This window comes from Anolis sagrei, chromosome 1 (genome assembly GCF_037176765.1).
Source record: "Anolis sagrei isolate rAnoSag1 chromosome 1, rAnoSag1.mat, whole genome shotgun sequence".
In the NCBI taxonomy this organism is placed as follows: Eukaryota; Metazoa; Chordata; class Lepidosauria; order Squamata; family Dactyloidae; genus Anolis; species Anolis sagrei.
This window is the reverse complement of record NC_090021.1, coordinates 280,636,004-280,659,873: the sequence shown is the minus strand read 5'-3', so window position 1 is coordinate 280,659,873 and position 23,870 is coordinate 280,636,004. Positions and strand designations below refer to the sequence as shown.

General features: G+C 36.4%; 1 protein-coding gene across 2 annotated transcripts in view; it reads right to left on the bottom strand.

Annotated features, from left to right (window-relative positions):
- FUT8 (fucosyltransferase 8) overlaps positions 1-23,870 on the bottom strand; it is a 109,724-nt gene that overhangs the window by 26,859 nt on the left and 58,995 nt on the right. For both annotated transcript variants that reach the window (XM_067462786.1, XM_060762854.2), the window contains one exon: positions 17,293-17,407. In XM_067462786.1, the coding sequence (XP_067318887.1) occupies positions 17,293-17,407 (115 nt within the window). The remainder of the gene's footprint in view (positions 1-17,292; positions 17,408-23,870) is intronic.

Genomic DNA, 23,870 nt, shown 5'->3' with positions numbered 1-23,870 from the left:
AGTGCTGGGTTTAAATCTTTCTAGTGAAAGTGTGTGGGCAGGATGTGGCACTACTTCTGCTGCAATTTACACTTCTTTGAACTTTTCTAAAGATACTCCACCAATTTTCAAAATACCCTCTAATTCACAACTTGTGAATAACTTAGCATTGCATCTCACAAAGAAACCCACTACTTATTACCTTGCATTTTACAGGCACCAAGCAAACTCATTCAGAGATGGCAAGTTCCACCCCTCTCTCACACTTCCTCCCACTTCCTCCCTTTAAAATCAAATTCAGGATGTCATGATCAAAAATGGATTAGAGGGAAGTTGATAAACTGAAATTCTACTGGTGTGGGAGGTGCCTTACTAAGCCTAGGATATTGTGTACAATCACCCTTTTATAGGAATGAAGAGCTCTAGAAAGAAGTACTTTTATAGTTTGGATGCAGCCTTATCCCGTGGAAGCTTGAGGGCCACTTTATATTGACACTGACTTAATCTAGATCAAAATTTCAGTAGATAAGCTGCAATTGCTTATATTCAAAAACAATTTAGAAATAATTATCATACACTTTGAGCATTTCATTCATAGCACAGCAATGCACTCTATGTAGGCTGCCTTTAAAGACTACCCAAAACGTACAGTTGATGCAAAATTATTTACTGAAGCACAAAGTATGGAAAATACCTGGTTTTGAATGAAAGATATTAGATACCAAACCATTTTAAGTACCAAGAGAGCTGTAAAGGATTCAGATACTTACAGAACTGCCTATCTCAATCATGAATCCACTTAGACATTAAGATCAGCATTAAATACCCAACTATGGTGAAATAAAGTAAGTTATGACTGGTGATGGAGTGTTTTCAGTTGCAGCATCCGATTTATATGACTCTTTTCAGTATCATTATTCATTACCTTTTAGCAGTGTATTTGTTTCACAGTTGATTTAAATAACCATAGATCTTGAGTATAATGCTCCTTTTAAGAAGTGATTAATTGAACACCGTTTTTCATATATTTTAGTAGTTTTACACAGGCCTTCTAGGTGATCAGGTGAAATATGCTAAACTAGCAGAAGAAGCCTGAATCACAGTAGCTAGAAATGCTTTCATCCCATTGCTGTTTCCCTCTCACCTATCTAGGTGTTCTATAGTGCTTTTTCTGTCTCCTAGAGTGAGTGCTCTCTTTCTCTCCTTACCAAACAATTTATTCTTTATTTTTCCTTACCAAGTCAGTTGCTTTCTCTTTTTCCTCATTCACTCATGTGATGTATCTCCCATCCCCAACCCAGCGCTTTCCCCCCTGTACTTTCCCCCTTTCTTATTAATCACTCTTTCTCATTCAGTGTTTCACTCTACCTCTAACCTCTCTTACCAGGTAAGCAGGGCCTTCTTAGCTCTCCTGAATGTCTCAAGAAGTGCAGGAATCCTGCAAGGAGAAGCAGCACTCACAGTCAGCATGTTGTTTGTTCTGCCATACCTCTGGAGCTGTACTGAGAGTCTCTGCTGAAACAATATGCTAAATCTGACTGAAGCTTACTCTCTGCAGGTTAGCAAAGCCTCTCATTACATGAATGACGATGGTATTGTAAACTACAGACAGATTTAAATAAACTAAGCCAATGATTAGAACAAATAATCTTGTGGTATACAATTCAAAGGATAAATTTCATTTATCCAGCTTTCACGGTCTTGGAGCTTTGGCAGAAACATACACAAAAGGAGACTTTGACACAGACACCTTTATTAATACAGATAAATCAAAAGTACAACCAGCCAGGAAGATGCTATTTAATCAGAGTACAATGTGAAGTCTGTAAAGTCAATTTGTAAAATTACTTCATAACTTCAAAATATTCACTAATGGTGATACTATTGGCACAGTTACACTTAAAAATGCCTGTAAATTAAAATGTATGTGTAGATGTCACAATTCTTGAAATAAGCACTACAGGATAATGACTGGGAAGAGGTTTTAGAAAACAGTATCTGCAGACATATGCCAAGAAGCTCACGAAGCCTACAATTGTTTTTTTCTTTTTTCAAAATATGTTACCTATGAGAGAGTGAAAGATTTTATAGGATCTTGTGCCTCAGCTGCCAGAAGGAAATTGGTGCAAGTTATGAAATTTTTACGAAGTCTGTTATAAGAAGATGATTATTCAATATGATGTGAGCTTGAATTGGCTCTCAAAGCATTATGTTTGGCTCAGAAGAACTCTACCAACATCCTTATGTTTCTGAATCAGTATCATCAAGGTTTTGTGACCTGGATCTGGACAGCTCAGTTCCATGAATACACGTTGTTATCAGGTGAGACATCTATTGAAGACTATTTCCTATGAACCATCTATGCTGTCTGGAATACAGTATGACTATTTAGATGTTGATGAACTGTTACTCTCAGCATTATTAATCATTATCTATGCTGACTAGGATTGCTTGAAATTTCAGTTCAGGAACATCTGAAAGACTGTGCAATTCCCCCCTCTCCCCGGCTGTAAAAAATCTCACATCCTATCCTACAGCATTTTTTATTTTTGTTGTTACTGAGTGCCTTCAAGTACTTTTTGGCAACCTTATGGCCGACCTTAAGGTGAGCTTATCACAGGGTTCTCTTGGCAAGATTTGTTATTAGGGACATCAGAGTGACACTATTTTAATAGTCAGATTATTACCTTCTCAAAGCACAGAGCCCCAATTAACTGGATCGCCAATTACGTTTGTCTATTTTCAGAAATTCAAGAAGCCATATCCTACAAGTCTCGTGGGGGGGGGGGGGGTCTTTGTGGACCTGAGGAACATCAGGCTGGTTTTAGCCATTAACACTGTGGTTCTAAGATATCTTTCCCACTTATTTACAGTGATATCTTCTGCTACAATTCCACTTGGAAAATTTCCACTCCTCAAAATGTACTACTGTACTTCATAAAATTATTAGCTAACTTAAATTCATATAATACAAATCAATTCATGCCATTTGAAGGGATTCATGAACTTCAATCACATGACTATATTTAAGAGGGGGGGGGGAGAGAAATGTACCACTCATTCGGCATGCTAGAATTATTTTACTTTTTTTTTTTTAGTATTTTCTTGTATTTAATAAATCAAGAGAAGTGACCCTACCAATCTGTCATGTATTCAAATATTTTAAAAATACTCCAAAAAATAGGAACACAAACAGAAAAACAAACACCACAAGAGTGTTAACCCTTTCCTGTGCTATCCAAAGATATATAGATATAGATAGATATGGCTGTACTAGTTACTGACCTAGTTATGTTTGTTATGTTTTTATTCAAAAACTGAGCCATCCCCTGCTCCAAGTACAAAGTTTTAAAAGTATGTTTCAAGACAAAAATTAGTGTATACTAAGTGCATCGTTGCAATTTTAAACAGAAATAGCTCAATATATCAGTTCAGTTCCTATACTGATATTTTTAATTGGTTCGACCTGCTAATATGGAGGACTTAAAGTGCACCATGGTTCAATTATCCAATGTGATGTAGGTGGATAATTTTCTCATTCACTTTTTTTACAAACATTTTCTTTCTTTTGAAAAGAATTATTTTCACAAAAAAAGTAATCAATTAATATTAATCAAATTGTTGTTGTTGTTCATTCGTTCAGTCGTTTCAGACTCTTCGTGACCTCATGGACCAGCCCACATCAAAGCTCCCTGTCGGCTGTCACCAGCTCCTTCAAGATCATTCCAGTCACTTCAAGGATAACAACCATCATCTTGCCCTTGGTCGGCCCCTCTTCCTTTTTCCTTCCATTTTGCCCAGCATAACTGTCTTCTCTAAGCTTTCCTTTCTTCTCATGATGTGGCCAAAGTACTTCATCTTTGCCTCTACTATCCTTCCGTTCAATGAGCAGCTGGGCTTTATTTCCTGAAGTATGGACTGGTTGGATCTTTTTGCAGTCCAAGGCACTCTCATCTTCCTTTGCTCAGCCTTCCCTAAGGTCCAGCTCTCACATCTGTAGGTGACTGTGGGGAATACCATTTCTTTAACTATGCGGATCTTCGTTGCCAATGTGATGTCTCTACTCTTCACTATTTTATCGAGATTGGACATTGCTCTCCTCCCAAGAAGTAAGCATCTCATGATTTCCTGACTGCAGTCTGCATCTGCATTAATCTTTGCACCTAGAAATACAAAGTCTGTCACTGCTTCCATGTTTTCTCCATCTATTTTTCAGTTGTCAATCATTCTTGTTGCCATAATCTTGGGTTTTTTATGTTTAGCTGCAACCCAGCTTTTGCACTTTCTTCTTTCACCTTGATTAGAAGACTCCTCAGCTCCTCCTCGTTTTCAGCTATCAAAGTGATGTCACCTGCTTATCAAAGGTTGCTAATGTTTCTTCCAGGAATTTTTACCCTAGCTTTGCATTTGTTGTGTTCTGCATACAAGTTGAATAGGTTGGGTGAGAGGATACAACCCTGCCGTACGCCTTTCCCAATCTTGAACCAGTCTGTTGTTCCATGGTTAGTTCTTACTGTTGCTACTTGTTCCTTATACAGATTCCTCAAGAGAGAGATAAGGTCATTTGGTATGCCCATACCACCAAGAACTTGCCACAGTTTATGATCCACGCAGTCTAAGGCTTTAGAATAGACAATAAAACAGAAATAGATGTTTTTCTGAAATTCCCTGCCTTTCTCCATTATCCAGCGAATATTGGCAATTTGGTCTCTCGTTCCTCTGCCTTTTCTAAACCCAGCTTGGACATCTGGCAACTCTCGCTCCATGTATTGCTGGAGTCTTCCTTGCAGGATCTTGAGCATTACCTTACTGGCATGAGAAATAAGGGCCACTGTACGAAAGTTTGAGCAGTCTTTACATCTCTCTTTTTTGGTATGGGGATATACGTTGATTTTTTCCAGCCTGATGGCCATTCTTGTGTTTCCCATATTTGCTGGCATATGGCATGCATCACCTTGACAGCATCATCTTTCAAAATTTTAAACAGTTCAGCAGGGATCCCGTTGTCTCCTGCTGCCTTGTTGTTAGAAATGCTTCTTAAGGCCCGTTCAACCTCACTCCTCAGGATGTCTGGTTCTAATTCACTCACCACACTGTCAAAACTATCCTCAATATTATTATCCATCCTAATTCATTAAATTAATTAAATTAATTAAATTAGGTAATTAAATTAATTAATTTAATTTAATTAGGTAAGTGAAATTATATACTCCTGCTATGTTTTTTACCCACAGTTCGTATTTTTATATGCTCAGGGAAGATTTCCAACAGAAAAAGGTTATGCAAAACAGAAAAAAGAAATAGTAGCTTATTCACAATTTCAACATGTTTTTTGTCTACAATATGTATCCCAGTTTCCTACAAAGTATCCCCACTTTTTGGCTACGCTGATTATGAATTGAGCATCATTCTGTCTAAGTAGTTCACTCTCTCATCTTGGCTAATTCAATGCAATTCAAAATATTCAGTGTTTAAACAGGGATCATCCCCACCTCACCCCCGGCCACCCATCAGATTCAGCCCATTTCTGCGGAGATCATAAATTTAATATTAACAATTTTCATGATTCTTTAATTTTTTTAAATTTAATTTTACTTAACACTGAGTTTAAATCTGGGAAGTCCAGCTGTGGATGATATGATAATTACAAATGGCATCCAATTATAAGCAACATGAAATGACCACCACATACTAATAAAATATGCACGAGAAGCATTATACTTCTAGCATTTGAATCATAGAACTGCAAACATTTGTAAGTTCCAAGTCCAGAGTTTCAGATACCACTGGAGTGGTGATTTTTCTTGTACTTCAACAATGGCAAACCTACTGGTGGTCTTTTCAGCACTCAGTAGATTATAATCCATGTTTTGTTTTGGCCATGGTAGGAATTGGCTTCTATGTCAGTAGCATGCTGAATCCACTATAAAATTTTCAAAATTAGCCCAGACCTAGGTCAGATTTTTTAAATTTCCAAATAAAATTTGGGAGTAAATTATCAACTTACTGTCATGGAAGCAACCATTTGCCACTGGCTTCTGGTTTATCATACTGGGTTCTTATTGTGTCTTCAGTTTGTATTTCTTCCTACTTAAAAATCTGCTCAGGTCACTAGCCTAATTAAGACCCATGCATTTTGAAAGATATTGTATTTGAAAACACTGACATCAAGATGGGGTCCAGCCACTTACACTTGATTATTCACAATGAATTACCTAAATGTAGACACACAGTGTGATTCCCAGTTTTTCAAATGCTTTAGTTCACAAAATATGGCAAGTGAATTCCTTATTACTGGTACAAAAAGAGGGAGTAAAAGGCTTAATTTTTCCTTGTATTTGTTCTGTGTTTTGAGCAGTTGTGAAATGTTTTTCTTTATTTGAACTCTTTTTTCCTATTCTGATATTTACCCAAGTACTTCAAGGGTGATTTAAATATTCTGTTTACAACCCTATTAGAAACGTGTATTTTCAATCACCCACAAATGTATTCTGTTTCTCTGCAAAGCTCCATAATTTACTAACAGATTAATAACTAGCAATGCTCCCTTTTATGGTAAAACCTGCATGGTGTATGCTTCAGTCTTCAGTTGGTTGTTCCGCCATATAAATTAACAAAATTATCTGCCAACTTTTCACTTCCAAAATGCTCAAGAATTTAAAAATTGAAGAGGAGTATCATGCTGTTCCAATATATTTTATTCTTTTTCCAACTGGCTATATCCAATGTTTCTGACTGAACAGGAAGTTCATAATTGGCTTTTTTAAAACTACAGATTACTAAGCTGATTCCCAAAACAATTGTGTTTTAATTATTGGTAATCTAGAATGAAATGCTATACATAATTGGTCCCACACAGTCATCTAATTTGGCTTAAAGTTATACCTAGAAACAGGACTGTAGTGTTCTCTATCCTACATAAAGTCTATACTTATACTTTAAGTTGTTACACAGGCAACACTGACACACAGTTGCTCAACTACTACAATACTAAAGAATTAAGATTTACAAAGCTAAAGGTTAACATTCCTATTAAGAATAACAGAAGTGAAAGTGTATGATGGGGTCATACACTTTTTCCCCCTGATTTACAATAAAACTTGGTAAGTGTATACATTCAAGAGAGCACCAAATGACTGTTACTTCATAGAGATAATACTATTCCACACTACCAATGCATTACAGCTCTTTTATTTATCACACTGCACAATGGAGGACCTTTTCACAGTGACATCAGAGGCACTCCAGGCACTCAAAGGACATTTATCATAATATCAAGTTAAAAAAACCTTAGTGTTATTAAATGTATTTTAACTGTATCCTCAACTTGGTTCAGACATGATAGATAAGATTGATCACTTTTGTACCCTGACTTTCCTTAAAGAAAGGCAAGACAGCATACATGATCCTCCTCCCCATTTTTACCCTGACAGCAAGCCTATGAGGTAGTTTTGGTGAGAGATAGTGACCAACCTGGGATAACTTAAGCGAGCATACTGTTACGTTGCAGAAAATATTAATAATGCAAATACAAATATAAGCAAAACATAATTTATTTATTGCAAGTTTTTCATTCAAGAAAAAAACAAATAAAACAGACAAATGACATAAAACCGTCAAAAACTGCATTTCTGCATAGTGTCCATTGCTACTAACTATAACTAGGTGATTATTAAAATAACTAAAAAACAAAAGTAAACCAAAACACATACACACACAGAAACAATGACAAAGAGGACAAACTACCCACTCTGTATCTTTGACAGATATTCCTTGTTAGTTAGCTAAATTGGACAAAAATTGTGGGTAATGAAATAAATTCTAGTGTATGGGAGGGAATGTGGAACAAAGGCCTTACATTCACAAAGGCAAATGAACTGAAATAAAACTTTTATAAAATGTTTCACAGATGGTGCATCACTTTAGCTAAACTGGTCAAGATGATAAACATTAAAATATGGACATTATTTGTTGGAAATGTGAGGCAAAAGAAGGGACATTTTTTTCACATGTGATAGACTTGCCATACGGACTGAGTTGGACACGATTTTATCTCGGTGAATGGTTTTTATGTAATTTATCCTATATGTATTTGGTAATTTAATGTTGATGTATTATGTTTTAGATTTTTAGTGTAAGCATTGAATCTTTGCTGTCAGCCGGTCTGAGTCCTTCTGTGGAGGTAGAGAAGATCGGGATATAAAAGTTTTAAATAAATAAATAAATAAAATAAATAAGGCACATGCATATTGGATAGCACTTAAAGAAACAATCCAGAGGATTTTGAAACAGAATATTCAATTTTTACCAGATATATTTTTGTTGGGACTGGCAAATGATGTCATCAGTAATAAAAATGTGGTTTTCTTTCAAAATCTGATAGTAGCAGCCCAAATAGTATATGCCAGACATTGGAAAGAAAGTGTTATCCCACTGTGATCAAATGTTTGGTCACTGTGGCTGATCAAACATTTCAGCCTAGCTGAATTGGACAAACTGACTTGTCTTCTTAAAGATAAATCGATACAATGTTTTTCAAATAAGTGAAATCTTTTTGCAGAATATATAAGTAGATTATTTAAAGATTGTTTAGTGATTAAAAACCATTTATTGAAAGAGGAATAATGCCAAGTCAATGTTATACAACTAGATTACTATTTGCATTAAATGTTTTGATAGTAAAACGTGTTATATTGTATTAAGCTGAGGTAGGATTGGGAGGTTTCTCTAAAATGTTACATATACTGAATTCTTACTAGAAGATTTAGAATTACTAATATTAGAAAACTACATTCCATAGAGGAGGCAGTATCCAATGGTCTGAAGAATAAAATTTAAATGAATGGTTAAAAGGGAAAAACATAATTTAGAAAAATATGCTTTCTCATTACACAGCATGTATGTACTTTCTGATTATTGTAATATTCATTCTCTTTGTTCAGATTTTTGACATTATCTTACAGTTTAAGTTCAGGAAGAAACTTCATAACGTATGAAGGGAGGGGAAGTGGATCTGTCTCCAATATAGCCCCGAGACTGTGGAAACTACATATTTGTAATTAGGTGTTGGAATTAATATGACATCTGGGATATGCCTCTCAGACTATTATGCTTTTGAAATACACTATTTACTTAATTAAATTCTATTTGTAACTCAAAGTACTGCTTTATCTTATAAGATGTCATACCTTATCTAAGCAGAGATTCATTTTTATATTGGGCCTCTAGCAAGGACATGCATTTCTTTCTTCCGCAGGGCCTCAAAATTCTTCCAACATTTCAAAGAAAGAAAATTCTGCGGTTTAGCAAGTGGTGTGAAGGATTGTTATGAGAAGAAACAGGGGAATGTGAACCACGAAGAAATGAATGACCACTGAAAAAGAAAAAGGGTTGATTGGCAGATGAGAAGAACAGATAAGAAAAATAGTGGGCAGCACCAAAGACAATTCTAACTCATGTAAACAGGGTCTAAGGTGAAAATCATGAAGGTGGAAGGAGAGAAAGATCATCAATACAGAAAAAGAAGGACAAGAGAGATGGGAAACAGTTAAGACAAACAAAAAGGCTCTAAAGATAATTTCTAATCCATATTCATAAAATAGAATTTCAGCACTTTTTGCATCTTCTCATTCTGAATATTTTAGATAAAGAACTGTAAGAACTATTATAAAAGAAAGAGAGAGAGAGATTTATATAAACAGTTTCTATTGAATAAAGAGTGAACACAGCAAAGGTGGAGAAAGAAGTTCCTATTGTATCTATGGTTCTATCAAGACTGCATTCAGGTGCCACACATCTGTCTTAGGAAATATAGTTCCGTATCTTGAAGTCATTTATAACTCATGAAGACCCTAAGTTAAACCTTTCATGGGAGGGCTGGTTAAGATTTATTCAGACGAGGTTTGCTCTCCACCGAGACTGAAAGTGTTAGTTGGACAAGGTCACCCAGTAGGTTTCCATGGATGAGTAGAGATTCGAATCCTGGTCTTCAGACATGTAGGCCAATACCCAAACCACTATAACTTGCTGGCTCTCTTGTTTTAGGAATACTATCACCTAACCTGTTCCCTTTTAGCTGCATGTGAAATCTTGTCCTTTCATAATTTAAAAATAAGAAAGAAGAGGAAGTGCTTCACAGCTTGTATGTTGTAAAACAAGGTATTTTCAAAAATAGTTTGCAGATATGTCACCAAGTTGTTCTTACTTTAGTTTAAGGCTACCTCCCTTAAAAGTTTCAGTTCTCAAAGTCATTTTTATCTTAATCAATCATGACAGTATCTTAATGTCATGACTCCTTTACAAGACATGCCATAAATGTTGTGTTTATGAAATACCTTTACCTATACCAAGTTTTATGGGCAGGCCATTTGTTCAGACATCTGTCCATAAGAATTAGATGGTTACAGAAGTAATAAAATACTTTTTACAATTGAAACTGGTAAGATTTAGGAAATTATGTATTTTCCCAGGGAATGGCATAGGAAGAAGGTAATGTAATGACATGTTTAATGAACCAAAGAATGGCAAGGATGTTTATTTGAACAGCAACCTGACCTTAGCCAATGAACACTGCAATCATGACAAATTTTAAAATGCAAGAGCTTTATAAATCTTGCAATGGTGGTCAACAGCTCAGTTCTCACACTAATGTAATGTGTAGTTTTTCTTTTTGTACTAATAAAGTACCATCTGCAAACTCTAATACCCTGATGGGCTGGATAGTCCTCGCTGAGCAGAGAGAGTTGGTGAAAGAAGGAGAGTACTCCAGAAGCAAGGCTTGCCAGCCAACTCAGCAAGAACGAAAGGCAACCCAGGAGAGGAGACAGCATCAACCCGATGGGAAAAAGAGCGACGTTGGAAGATGGGCTTTGTCTGTGTTGTGGAGGAGAAAGTCATTTAGTAGCAGCTTGCCCAGGGAGCATCAGAAAAGTCTCAAACAGCAGGCAGGCGAAGTACAGGCAGAAGACAAAGAAAAAGAGAGGAAAACGAAGGCACCAGCCCTAGCTGCGAAGTTTCACCGAGAGAGAGAGCACCACACCAGGCATCCCAAACAGACGAAGCATCCGACAGCGAAGACCTGCCGGGAAATGAGAGTTGCCTGGATTAGAGTGCGCCGGCATCCAGGCAGCCATAAAACGGCAGCCCAGAACAGTGGAGAGCAGAAGTGTTCCCGCCCCCCTTTTTGGTAAAGGTACATTTATAAAAAACAGAAAAGAAGTGGAAATGGCCATAGTGCTAGCTCTAGGATATACTAGAACTAGATCCACCATAAGCCCCGTTGTAGCTATAGGACTGAAATTAACTTCAGAGAAACTTCATACTCTGATAACTTTTCGACAGATGGAAGGGAACAACATGAAAGGAGGACTCTATAACTACAAGAGCATGTTTCTATTTTGGGGAGTGGGAGAACATTGGGATGCAAAACACTTTGTGATTGAACCTACCTCCCGTTATCCACTTATGTCAGGTTTGGACAGGCTTAAATTCCACAATTCAAGGGTTAGTGGAGGAGAATTAAAAGTTTTCAGACCTCTTCTGTCAAAGTCACATTCTGGAGAACTGCCAGGTCTCCAGAAAGGCAAAAGAGAAAAAATAAAGGACATGGAGATTTTGGGAGGAGCTGAAGTGGAAAACACCATATCCATCCTAGTAGAGTACATGGATTTAAAAGAGGTTTTTGAAGACAAAGAATGTAACAAATTGCCTCCCTACTAGGAAACTGACTGTGCCATAAAAATAAAGCCAGAAGCACAATTGCCCAAACAAAAGATTGACCCCAAATGAAATGTCAACATTAAAAGAATTCCTTGATAATAATCTAGCTCATAGTTTCATTACCCCATCCACTTAGGCAATGGAGATCCAGAGGTTTTTTAGAGAAAAGAAAGATGGGTCCCTGAGACTGGTTACACATTACTGGGGGTTAAATTCAATTAGCACTACTTCCCTCCACTGATCAAGAACTTGGTGGCTCACCTAAGCACAGGGAAGATTTTCACCAAGCTGGACCTGAGAGAACTTTACTATAGAGTAAGAATGTAGGAAGGAAGCTTTAAACTGTGCTTATGGTAAATACTGTTATCAAATAATGCCATTTTGGTTAGAAGGATCGCAAGCAATTTTTCAAAACCCCATAAACAAAGTGGTAACAGAGCACATGTATCAAGGCCTACTGATATATCTGGATGACATCCTCTTTTGAATCTTATGTACAGTTGATAAGAACTATTGTAGAAAACCTCACAACCTCTGAGGATGCTTGCCACAGATGCCAGTGAAACATCGGGAGAGAATGCTTCTAGAACATGGCCATACAGCCAGGAAAACCTACAACAAGCCAGTGATTCTGGCCATGAAAGCCTTCAACAATATATTGTAGAAAAACTCTTGGCTAACAAGTTGTGTGTCAAATCATTCAAGTGTCTGAAACTCAAAAATATCTCATGAGTTCAGAGTCAGTTTTGAAACATCCAGACCTCTAGCAGCCATTTGTAGTACAAGTGGACATCAGTGATGCAGTCACTAGAGGAATTTTACTCCAAAAAGATGAAAATGGAAACTTGCAACCATGTGCTTATCTGTCCAGAAAGTTTAATAAAACCGAATGTAACTGACCAATCTGGAATAAAGAGGCAGATACTATAAAATTTTCTTCAGAAGCTTGGCAGCATTTCTTGGAAGGGGTACACATATGAAGTTTATACTGAGAGTCAAAATTTAGAAATACTCAAAATGCCCAAAACAGTTGAGGTGGCTGACATTTTTCTCTAAATTCAATTTCAAATTAAAATACTTCCCAGGCAAGAAAAACTTCTTGGCAGATAGTCTGTCAAAGCTTCCACAACACAACATACAGAAAAAGTAGCAGACACAATGTTTACTCCACAACAATTGGGGTTGGGAGTGATTACCAGGAAACTAACCCAACAAAAGGAAACACATGCTTCAATGAAAGATCCAGAGGCTAAAGACTGAGATCAAAGAAATGACTTGGACACCTGGTTCCAGGAATACAAAGATAAATTGATCTACCAAGACAGGATGTGGTTAAAAATGGACAAGAATTATGTGCCTGACCGATTTAGGGGGAAGATATTACAACAATCCTATGGTACCAAACAGGGTAGGTATTTTGGCTTTGTAAAGGAAATAATAAAAGACTTTTTACACCTGAAACTGGTAAGATCTATGAAATTAGGTATTTTTCCAGAGAAGGGTACATAAGAACAAAATAATGTAATGGAATGATTAATGAACCAATTGACGCTAAGAGTATTTATTTGAACAGCAACCTGACTTTAGCCAATGAATAATTGTTCGTTTGTATTCCACCTTTATCTCTTTGACTGAGATGCAAAGTGGTTCACAAAAAATAACTAGTGATCAAAATAGCACAGATATTTGTGTATATTTTTCAGGCAAAATCTGCAATAGTGCTCCAGAACAGATACTCGGAAATTGACAACATTGGACAGTTTGAGATGAAGGATGGCAGCCATGCAACCTGTAGAGATGATTGCACTGCCAGGCCTAGCATTACTGCATATGTTAACTGGAGCCAATAAGAATTTCAGTCTATTTAGAGCCTGCATTGTGTCTATCTCTGGGTATAACTGCGTGCATACGTGTGGGGGTGGGGGTGAAGGGTATTTTTTTCTTAAATAAGAATTTTGCAGTCTCAAATGAAAATTTCCTTCAGTCTCCAAATTCCAAGCATTACAAGACAGCAAAGGCTGTTCATACTTGAGTTCCTGTCATAGAGACATTTAAGTACAGTGTTGGATCAGTATTATGACACTCAGAATGATGGAAATTATGTCACTAGTACACTTTCAAAGGGTTGTGCGATAGGCTACAGGTTTGTTAAGCAGTTTTCTGATTTGTTAGTTGTCTCTAGTGTGACAACTATAAATTCTGTTTATTGTTGTTCATGGAGTCAGATGGAGTTTCATGGGCCTCTGAGTCCAACCCCTGTTCAATGGAGAATTTTCAGTGAAGTAGCCCCAGCTGAGAGTTGTCCAGCACCAACATGTACTGTTCTGTAACTTTAGACCATTAATTCTAGTCTCAACCTCTGGGGCAGGAGAGAACATGCCTGCTCTCTTCTCCCTGTGACAAACATGTGATTAGGTGATCCCATAATATTTTTGAGTGTATACAATATCTATCAGTATCTGAAATCTTGATGTATTCATTTTGTTTTTTGTTTTTCAAGCCGTTTCCAACTTATGGTGATCCTAAAACAAACCTATCAAAGGATTTTGTGAGGCTGAATGTGCAAGTTGCCAAAAGTCATCCCGTGGATTTTCGCAGCTGAAGGAGTATTCAAACTATGTTCTCCAGAGTCAATGTCCAACAAACAAACCACTAAGACTGCTGGCTCCTTGCCTGTCCCTTTTCTTTGGATGCTATGAACAATGTAATCATGCTAAATTTCAAAATGCAGGGCCTTTGTAAATTTTTAAATTATGGTCAACTAACGTAGTGTGTAGCTTACTTTTGTTTGTACCAATGAAGTACTATCTGCAAACCAGTGAGACTTTGATTTGGACAAACAGGTTGCACAGATCCTGACATTTAGCAAGTCTTTTAGCATTTTCACAAATGAAAGTAATCAGAAGTATAAAGGCAAATGGAGTGACATATTTAGACAATACAGTCTCTCATGTAATCTAAAGAAGTTAAAGGCTGCATCCTATATTATTTTCCTAGAATGCTCCATAATCCAAAAAGTATATATGAGTTAGTATTATGTCAGGCCCGTAGCCAGGATTCTGATTCAGGGGGAGCTGAGTTTGATTTGGGGGGGGGGGGGGAGGGCGCTGAGTCTGAGTGAAAGAGGGTCTACCCTAGCAAACCTTATGTATCGTTATCCCAATACCCCCATGCATATGGGATATATCGAGCATGGTGATCAGATAATGATTTGAACAAACATAACAATTTAAATTATGTACCAGTAAGGCCTTCTCGCGGACCATCATGATAATTTCGGGGGGGCTGAAGCCCCTCAAGCCCCCCCCCCAGCTACATTCCTGTATTATGTGAAGTATTGAGCCTTATTAAACCATGTTAATTAGATATTCACTGAATGTAACAATAATACACATATACATTTTAACTCCAATTTGCTCAACAGGAGCTCCTGTCATTCACCTTGCTCCTAAAACCTGTAAAGCACTCCCTGTGTTTAGCATTTCAAGGGACTATGGATAGGTCCACAGGTTCTAATTTGTATAAAGGTAAAGGTAAAGGTAGTCCCCTGACATTAAGTCCAGTCATGTCTGACTCTGGGGTGTGGTGCTCATCTCCATTTCTAAGCCGAAGAGCCAGCGTTGTCCATAGACACCTCCAAGGTCATGTGGCCAGCATGACTGCATGGAGCGCCGTTACCTTCCCGCCGGAGTATTGATCTACTCACATTTGCATGTTTTCGAACTGCTAGGTTGGCAGATCTAATTTGTATATGCATGTGTATTTGGACAACTGACTCCTGGCCAGATATGTAAAATGAAAACATAACAAGCATTGATTTCATAACAGAAGGTTTAAACCTCAAGCTTGTAAGGTGGCTCTACACTAATTTCAATGTAACAAAACTTGTTTTAATATTAGTTTCCCCAACAGGCATTTTACCACCAGCCCCTCTTCCACAGCTCCTAACTAATCTGCCACTTTTCCTATTATTCTCCATTGGTATTTTATATCTATTCCTCCTTCCTGATTTTATAATTATCTATACTTGCCACCTCTCCTATCTATCCTGATCACATTTTTCCCTGCCTCCTTAATCTCTTATCCTGTTCCCTTATTTTATTGTTAAAAACAGTCAAACTTCTCTTCTCATATTCTTTCTCCCTCAGCCCCCAATCACGGCATCCTGAGAACTCCAACTGTTTGACTCTCCTAAGGTTAATTACTAATATCTTACTCTTCTTCAAACCAGAGACTTTACTGAATAATGTGGATAGTATTTTGTTAACATTTGAAGTTAAACAGAAATCCAAACTCAAAGGATTTGCATTCTTCAGAGACTTGTTGTCTTGCACATATGATTCAATCCTATGGAACATACCATGCACATTTCCTTAAAAGTGAAAGAAATCACACAACATTGTTCAGACTAAAGAACAAGTATCAACAAGTATCAAATTTCCTCCCAGTACAGTTAACATTTAAAAACTATTATGGTGATGAAGAAAACTATTGACTCAAACTAGTAATGAAGTTATTGTTAGAGAATATGCAAACTTTGAGATGACAATTATCCAAAGAGAGACTAACGTAGAAAACAATATTTATAAACTCTTATTAGAAGACGAGCAGACTCAACACCATTTCAGGGAACAATGGGAACTAGACTTGGGAAGAACTTTAAATATTCAGGAATGGAAAAGAATATGGAGTATGAACACTTTAAAAATATGTCTATAAGAATGAAAGAAAATTACTATAAATAATGTGGAGATGGTATTTAACACTAAAAATCAGATAGATGAGAAATATTCAAATCAATGCTGGAGAGGATGCCAAGAACCAGGCTCATGTATCCATATGTTGTGGTCTTGTAAATGTATTAAAAATTCTGGGAATTAGTATTTAAGGAAATAAGAACAATAATAAAAATAGAGATAAAGAGTACACCAGAAACAACATTATTATCACTATATGAGAAGATTATATCCTCACAAGAAGTGAAGGAATTAACCTCCAATTTATTAAAAGCAGCAAAACTGATAGTTGCAAAAAAATTTAGAAAGATAAAAGCAAAATCCAGTTAGAAGAATGTTGTTAATAGCTATGTCCCAAATTTCTCTGTACCAAACTGACTTGTGACATTAAGGTTAAAAAGGGAATATGAAAGCAAACAAACTTCTGGAAAATATAGGGGAAATTTATAGAATTTGTATTTACTGAAGGACAGTGGTGTACTTTCTCAGTGTAGATACAGTTTCAATATGTTTTCTTGCATATATTTTTTGTTTGTTACTATGTTTGGACTTCTTTTTTTAATAAAAATGTGTGTGTGTATAATTATTGTTATAGCTAAATGACTGGAAATTCACTTCAAGTCTGCTTAATAAATGCTTTTATATAATGTTTAATTAGATATCATCTGATAACATGTAAGCATACTGTCAAACCCATAACCACACTAGATATAACTTGTTATGTGAAACATTTTCATTATCTTATTCACTACAATAGCGATAATCATAAATATTTGTTTTTCCCATTTGTCCCATATTAGCTTAGATACTACTTTAATATTTTCCTTCTATATAACTGGCTTTTCTACAGAATTCTTACCTGAAGATAAATTATTCTCCTCTGTACCAGATCTGTCAAATCTTTGGCTTCCTTTTCTCGCCAATCACCAGCTCCATCTGTTTGACTGAGGTAGTACAGATCTGTCATTATTGACCTGTTTGTATAAACAATAGTAACATAAAAACTTTTGTGGCTAACTTAAATAATCAAAAGAAACAATGACAAAATGAAAACTAAATCTTCCAAAACATACATTAAAACAAAAATAATATTTTTCTTCTTTCGTACCAGAGCTAGCCACCTCTGTGTGGGAACTCCACCCAAACACAACACGTTCACCAATCCTTAACCCATATACAAGTTGTAATCTTCCAATAATTAAGGCATGGGAAGAGGAGACTCTAGTCTACTGTTTCCCCATCCCCGCTTTATACAAACACTCACATTTGTGCAGGATTGTTTTTTTCTCCCCTAACAAAAGCAGTATCTATAAGGAAGTAAATCCCTTAGAATAGACAGGCTACCATATTAACCTTTACTAAAGTGAGTCACTGCCAACAAACACTGAGAAAATGTAAAAAATCTTAAAATAGGTTTCCTAGCCTACTTTCTGTTCAAGGTATCTGAATCACTTTCAGTTCACTGACACCAGACAGAACTGTGGGCTCGATTCTGATCTGATGATAAATAGTAAGAAGAGGAATCGGCAAAAGGTTTTCAATAATGCCATATTTGATTTGCATTCTCAGCATAATTTGATCAGGAATTTTAATAAATAAATAAATATTCAATTTAAGAAGATATATGTTCTTAGCAAACCTTGTGGTCACTTCAATGATCGACTGATTTAAGTTAATTCCTTCTTGTTGAATGAGAAATCAACCAGCTTCTGCACACTAAGGCGATCAAGTCTAACCAGTTCTAGACTTGACAAATGAAATGAGATGGTCCTCTGTCATTAGGCAAATCGGTTTTGGAGTTCTTGTTAGCATCATGCCCAAACATTAACAGGTGTCCACTGAAAAAACTAGTTTGTTTGAGTGAATTTGTTTAATCACGTTATACAACTATGTGTGGTACTGTCATGGACACTCCTTTTTTGGCTGCTGGCAAAGAATGTCTCTCCAGCGGCTGAGCAAGGATTTTTATATGCTCTATTCCTTAAGATGTATGGTCCATCAAGGAATATCAGTTGGGGGGGGGGGGGGATCAGAAGGATTTATACACCAATGACAACAACATAGGCTCAATAGGGATGGCTTGGACTGCTTGCTCAAGCAGAAGTAGTTTAATCCTGGCAGCTCTATTCCTACATGCTTGTGTGGTTAAACAACATTTGAAGATTATGATCCTCGACAAGGCAAAGGAGACACTTATTCTAGTCATCAGAGAGGGCTACAATGACATAGTTCTTGAAGAGTGTCCATGAGCCAAAGGCCTCTGAGAGAGGAAAAACAAGCAGGAAAGAAAGAAAAAGAAAGCTGCATCTAGACATTCTTCATATATTTGCTATTAAGGAGATGATAAAGAACTGTGAAAATGGCACCAGCAATTGGCACCTATAAGAGGGAGCAGGTTCCACAAGCTGTCCTTTGCAGTGACAGATCCAGTGTGTGATAAACCAATATCACAATAAAGAACACAGAGAAATCAGACCTCACAACCTCTGAGGATGCCTGCCATAGATGCAGATGAAACGTCAGGAGAGAATGCTTCTAAACATGGTCAAGTAGCCCAAAAAACCTACAACAACCCAGAAATTATATTGCTTAACTGGCTTAAAAGAAATAGGTTCCCATTTTTTTTTGTGCTTCTCTTCAATTCTTCCATTCCATATTTTATTAGATTTTTTTGCATTGAGAGAATCAATAATGAAAGGAAATTATAAATAAAACAGTCATAACAACAGTGTACATGCATATTCCTTCATTGAAATAGTATTTTACAGGCAGAAAAAGCTATTTCCTACATAGAAAACACTGCTTTCTGTGCAAAACAACCATGTGGAAATTTTGTGTACAAGACGTCCTAAACTGCAAGAATCCTCGCCAGTCCTGTATTCAGCTTGTCATATTTTCTCAAAACTTGAAAAACAGATTTTTAAAAGCAATTTCACATATTGTTTCCATGCCTACATGGGAACATTTTTGGTGAAAACATAGAAATCATTTTTCAGATATATCTGTTCTGTCATCTACAAGAGCAATGTTAAATGTCTGAAATACACTTTCTCCAATCTTAAAAAAAAATAGCTTAACAATGAATGGCATATCACCTCACATAAACTATGGCTAGTTTTACACAGACAAATAATGTTGTTCAACAAGGACACCCTGAGCTGCCTTGGTGGCGAGAGAGTTTTTTTACTACCCAGTTGTGTCAAAGCTAATTCTGCACTGCTAGATAGGGACCAGTTGCTGTAAGCTATAATGGAGACAGGATAACATACCTGCTTTTCGGCAACCTCCCTTCCTGATTTTGTACCATTATGACCGGCATTCCTTTGGTGGTTACATGCCATGGAACCAAAAAAGAGGGCCTACCGAGGAGCAGGTATGTGGCCCTGTTGCTGTTGTAGCTGGTAACAACAGAGAGTTAGAGGGCAGGAGGTCTCTTGGGACTAATACTAAACACCATACTATACCATATTATAAAATCTTTAGTGATTTAATATTAATATTGAAATGCAATAATTAAAGGCAATAACTACAAACTTAATACAACACAGTTTTACAGTATTATAACATTTTTATGTAAAGTAGACATTTCTTCAATTTTCTGGCTGGTTGCTTGAGAGTTCCAGTTGCTTGAGCTCTGTTTGACTGGGAGTCTAATGTAGTATTAATAATTAATGGTTTTATAAGTTATAGTTTACCAAAAAAAATCTAAATGAAAATCATGGTAAAAATGTGATGATCCCTTCTTTATTAACAATCGTAAAAATATGTATTTACCAGTTGTTCATCCAGCAAGAACACACAGGTTATGAAGGACATGTGAAGTGACTTTAAATGTGCTTATTATGAAAGAAAAACTTAATTATCAAAATATTCATTTTTTTGGATTATGAGTCTTAATCGTAAGTTTTTGGAATGGAAGAGTTAGCACATCTTTCTTTTTAGTTTATTTAGTTTAATTTGATATGTTTGTTCTTCTTATTTGCCTATCATTTAATTAAATCGGTTTAGACATGTACACTACTTTGGGAAAATAACAGAGCTTATATAAAGCTATGATGAAACTTGACCCTCTTTCATTATTGAATAAAGAACTGTTTTCTTAGCAAGTAAAAGAAAGTACATTTGTCTTCTGTGATCTTCAGATATGCTTCAGGCCCATGGGGTGTAGCCATCAGCTATATCTCCTGATGCCATTCTGGCACTGCAAGTGGGACATATTTATTATTTATTTTATACACTTGTACCCTGCCCTTCTCTCCCCCAAGGGGGGACTCAGAGCAGCCTTATAGCAAGCACCATTCGGTGTCATCACAATAATAAAAGCCAACAAATTCATTAAAACAACATTAAATAAACAGTTGCTAAAAACACGTCAGTTAAAACCAAAGTCCGGATTAGTTCATATTTTTCTTCTGTTTCCCTACATGACGCCATAGGTCTTGGTGAAGTTTGGAAATATCTGTGGGGATTTTCCAGCCTGCTGCAGAGAATTTTGAGTACACGGGGAAGATGATGTAGATAGGGGAGCTCTCTCACTATTCTACTGATAGAAGCAATTCCATAAGTAGGTGCACCTCAATGGATCTTGGTAAGAGAGACAGGAAGTTGGCTCACTTCCTGTTTGATGTCCTTCCTTCATCATCATGATGCAGAAAAAGAATTATAGTTTGGCTAAAGCATGAAGCTGCCATGTTCAGTCCCTAGTACTTTCAGTTTAAATCAGTGGTTCTTAACCTGTGGGGTATGGATCACCAGTGGACCGTGATGATGAAAATCTGATCTGCAAGCTTCCTTCCTTTGTCTTGATTTTCTTTTCTTTTATTTCTGCTCTTTTCACACCGCCTGCCATTCCTTCTCTGTCGCTGACCATGGTATATGTTCTGTATCAGAAACTAGAGCTGATATGGGTATCCAATGCAATTTTCTGAATCAGCACCCCAAACCAAATCTAAAGTTGACCAAAAACTGATTCGTAACACTTTTGGTACTAATGTTGGAGAGTGGTCCCTGGTTAAAGTGGTTCCTGATCAAGTAGTCTCTGATCAAAATAGACCCTGGTCAAGTGGTCCCTGCTCAAAAAAAAGGTTGTGAACCACTGGTTTAAATAGTCAAGCAGCAAGTGATAATAATGATTTCTGCATGACACTCTGGACAACTGCTGTCAAAACAATACCTGGCTAAATAGACAAATATTCTGAGTGAACAGGCAGCTGACTTCACTGTGTCCTAGGTCTAGTTGAATCCATGGGGTGATGGACTGCGCCTTTCATTTGCAAAATATAAGACAAGTTTTAACATCTAAATATTTGTATCACAGTTAAAGTTCCAATTGTATATATTTTTAATTTACACTGAAATGAAATACATAATTTTATCCTTTCCATAAAATCACTTGTATTCTGTGTTTAATATCTAATATTATGGTTATCAATATTAGTAGCAAGAATTTCCATCAGCCCAGAAATTTAACCTGCCTCTGAAGCCAATAACATCCACAAAACAGCTTGTAAAATATTATTTTGCCAATGGTACCTGAGATATCAGTTTTACAGAAATGAACAGGGATATAAATAATTCACATGTTATTAACTTTGATGTCAGGTCTAGATATGAGGCAAATTTAATATGTTCCAGTTGTCAAAGTAAGGAAATATACAGTTATTGAACATTCTGGCAAACAAATTAATCTAGTTAGAGCCAAGATTGGCAAAGAATAAATCAACTTCAGTGCCATAAGACTCTTTTGGCTATTATAGCTTCAGAAATCTTCATACTGTGATGAAATATACTCCTAGAGAAGCTACCCTCCTTAGCTTGGTACATATAAAGTAATTTATTTAGTTTAGGATAGCGACCGGACTATATAGTTTCATTTTCCTGAAGTTTTAAAGACAATGTATCCACAATTTAAAGGCATCTATATTCCATATCTATAAGTACAGCTACAGATGTTATAAACATAACAAGCTAGAGAGAGAGTGCATTAGTACAGTAGACTGTGTTAACCGGAACTCAAGCAACTAGAACTCAAGCAACCGGTCAAAAATGGAAAAAAAAATACTGTATTCACAAAGCTGTACTTACAATACAGTAAAACTGTGTTACATTAAGTTTGTCTTTGTCTTTATTTGCTTTTCATTGTGCTATTTCAATATTAATATCAAGTCAGTACAGAATATATGGTATGGTACAGTTTTAGGTAGGTTAGAAACTGCAATTATCCAGCATCTACCAATCCCCATGGGTGCCAGTTAACTGAGAGTCCTTAGGCATTCCCATGAAGTTTCATAGATCCCTGTAGTCCTTCTAGATATTGTGAGGCTGCAATTCCTTTCATCTGGCCCCTTACCAAGGGGGCTGAAACAGGCAGAAGTTGGACTCCATCAATATCTGCAGAGAAACACATTCCCTTCTCCTATACTGTAGAATTTCCATTATTTCATGGAAAAGTGTAGTTCCAAATATATTTTCTATCACTGTATCATCCGTGAGCATCTTCCAAGGAAAACCAGTAAAATACAGCCATTCAAGTAATGACATAAGGAAAAGCCAAGCAAGTTCAGGAATGTGTGGCTCGAAGGATATGTATGACTTCTATTTCTGACATGTTACAAGATGAAAGAATCTAATCAGAATTATCTGTACAAAAAAACCCTTTTTGCCATCCCCTTTAGAGTGAAGAGAAAATGAACACTATCAAAGAGACAGAAAGAAACACAAAAATAAATCTGACCACTCTCTAAGGAATTAAGTCCTTAGAATTAAGGGAGAACTTTCATTACTGGAAAAAAATTATTTTAATAGTTATATGTATATAAGCTAATTCACAATTTTAAAATTCCAAGCTCCAATCTTTGCACAGATCTTAGAAATATATTATTAGTCACTTGCTAGCAATAATAAACTTAGCCTAAGAATTTCCTAAGCTAAATTCTTGGCAGTGAAGAACACTTGGTAAGGCCTGTGATATTGATGAAGATACTGCTTAGGATTTGAAAGGGAGAAAAAAGAGTGGTAGCCCCTATAATCTTTAACATTTGTTTCACTCTACATTTTATAATTAACCAACCAAAAAGCAGCATTTTTAAAGCCAAAGATTACTGATTGGTCCCAAATTTGAAAAAAGGTTTAGTGCCAACATAAATATCTAGCTTATCCATGAAACAGGAGCTGCACCTGGAGATTCTATTTGATGACCATTGCTCAATGCGATGCAATATTGGGATTTTTTGGGCAAATTACAAAGAGCACACTTTTTGCTGCTGTGCATTACATTTGCCAGAAAATACTTTTTTTGGTTTCAGAGTTTTGAAAATTCTGATGCACATTAGATTCGATGGTGCATTAGATTCGAGTAAATACAGGTATGTGAATTTTTGCAGTATAAGAGACAAACATTATACATAATAGTTTAGATTAAATGAGAAAGGTCTCTGA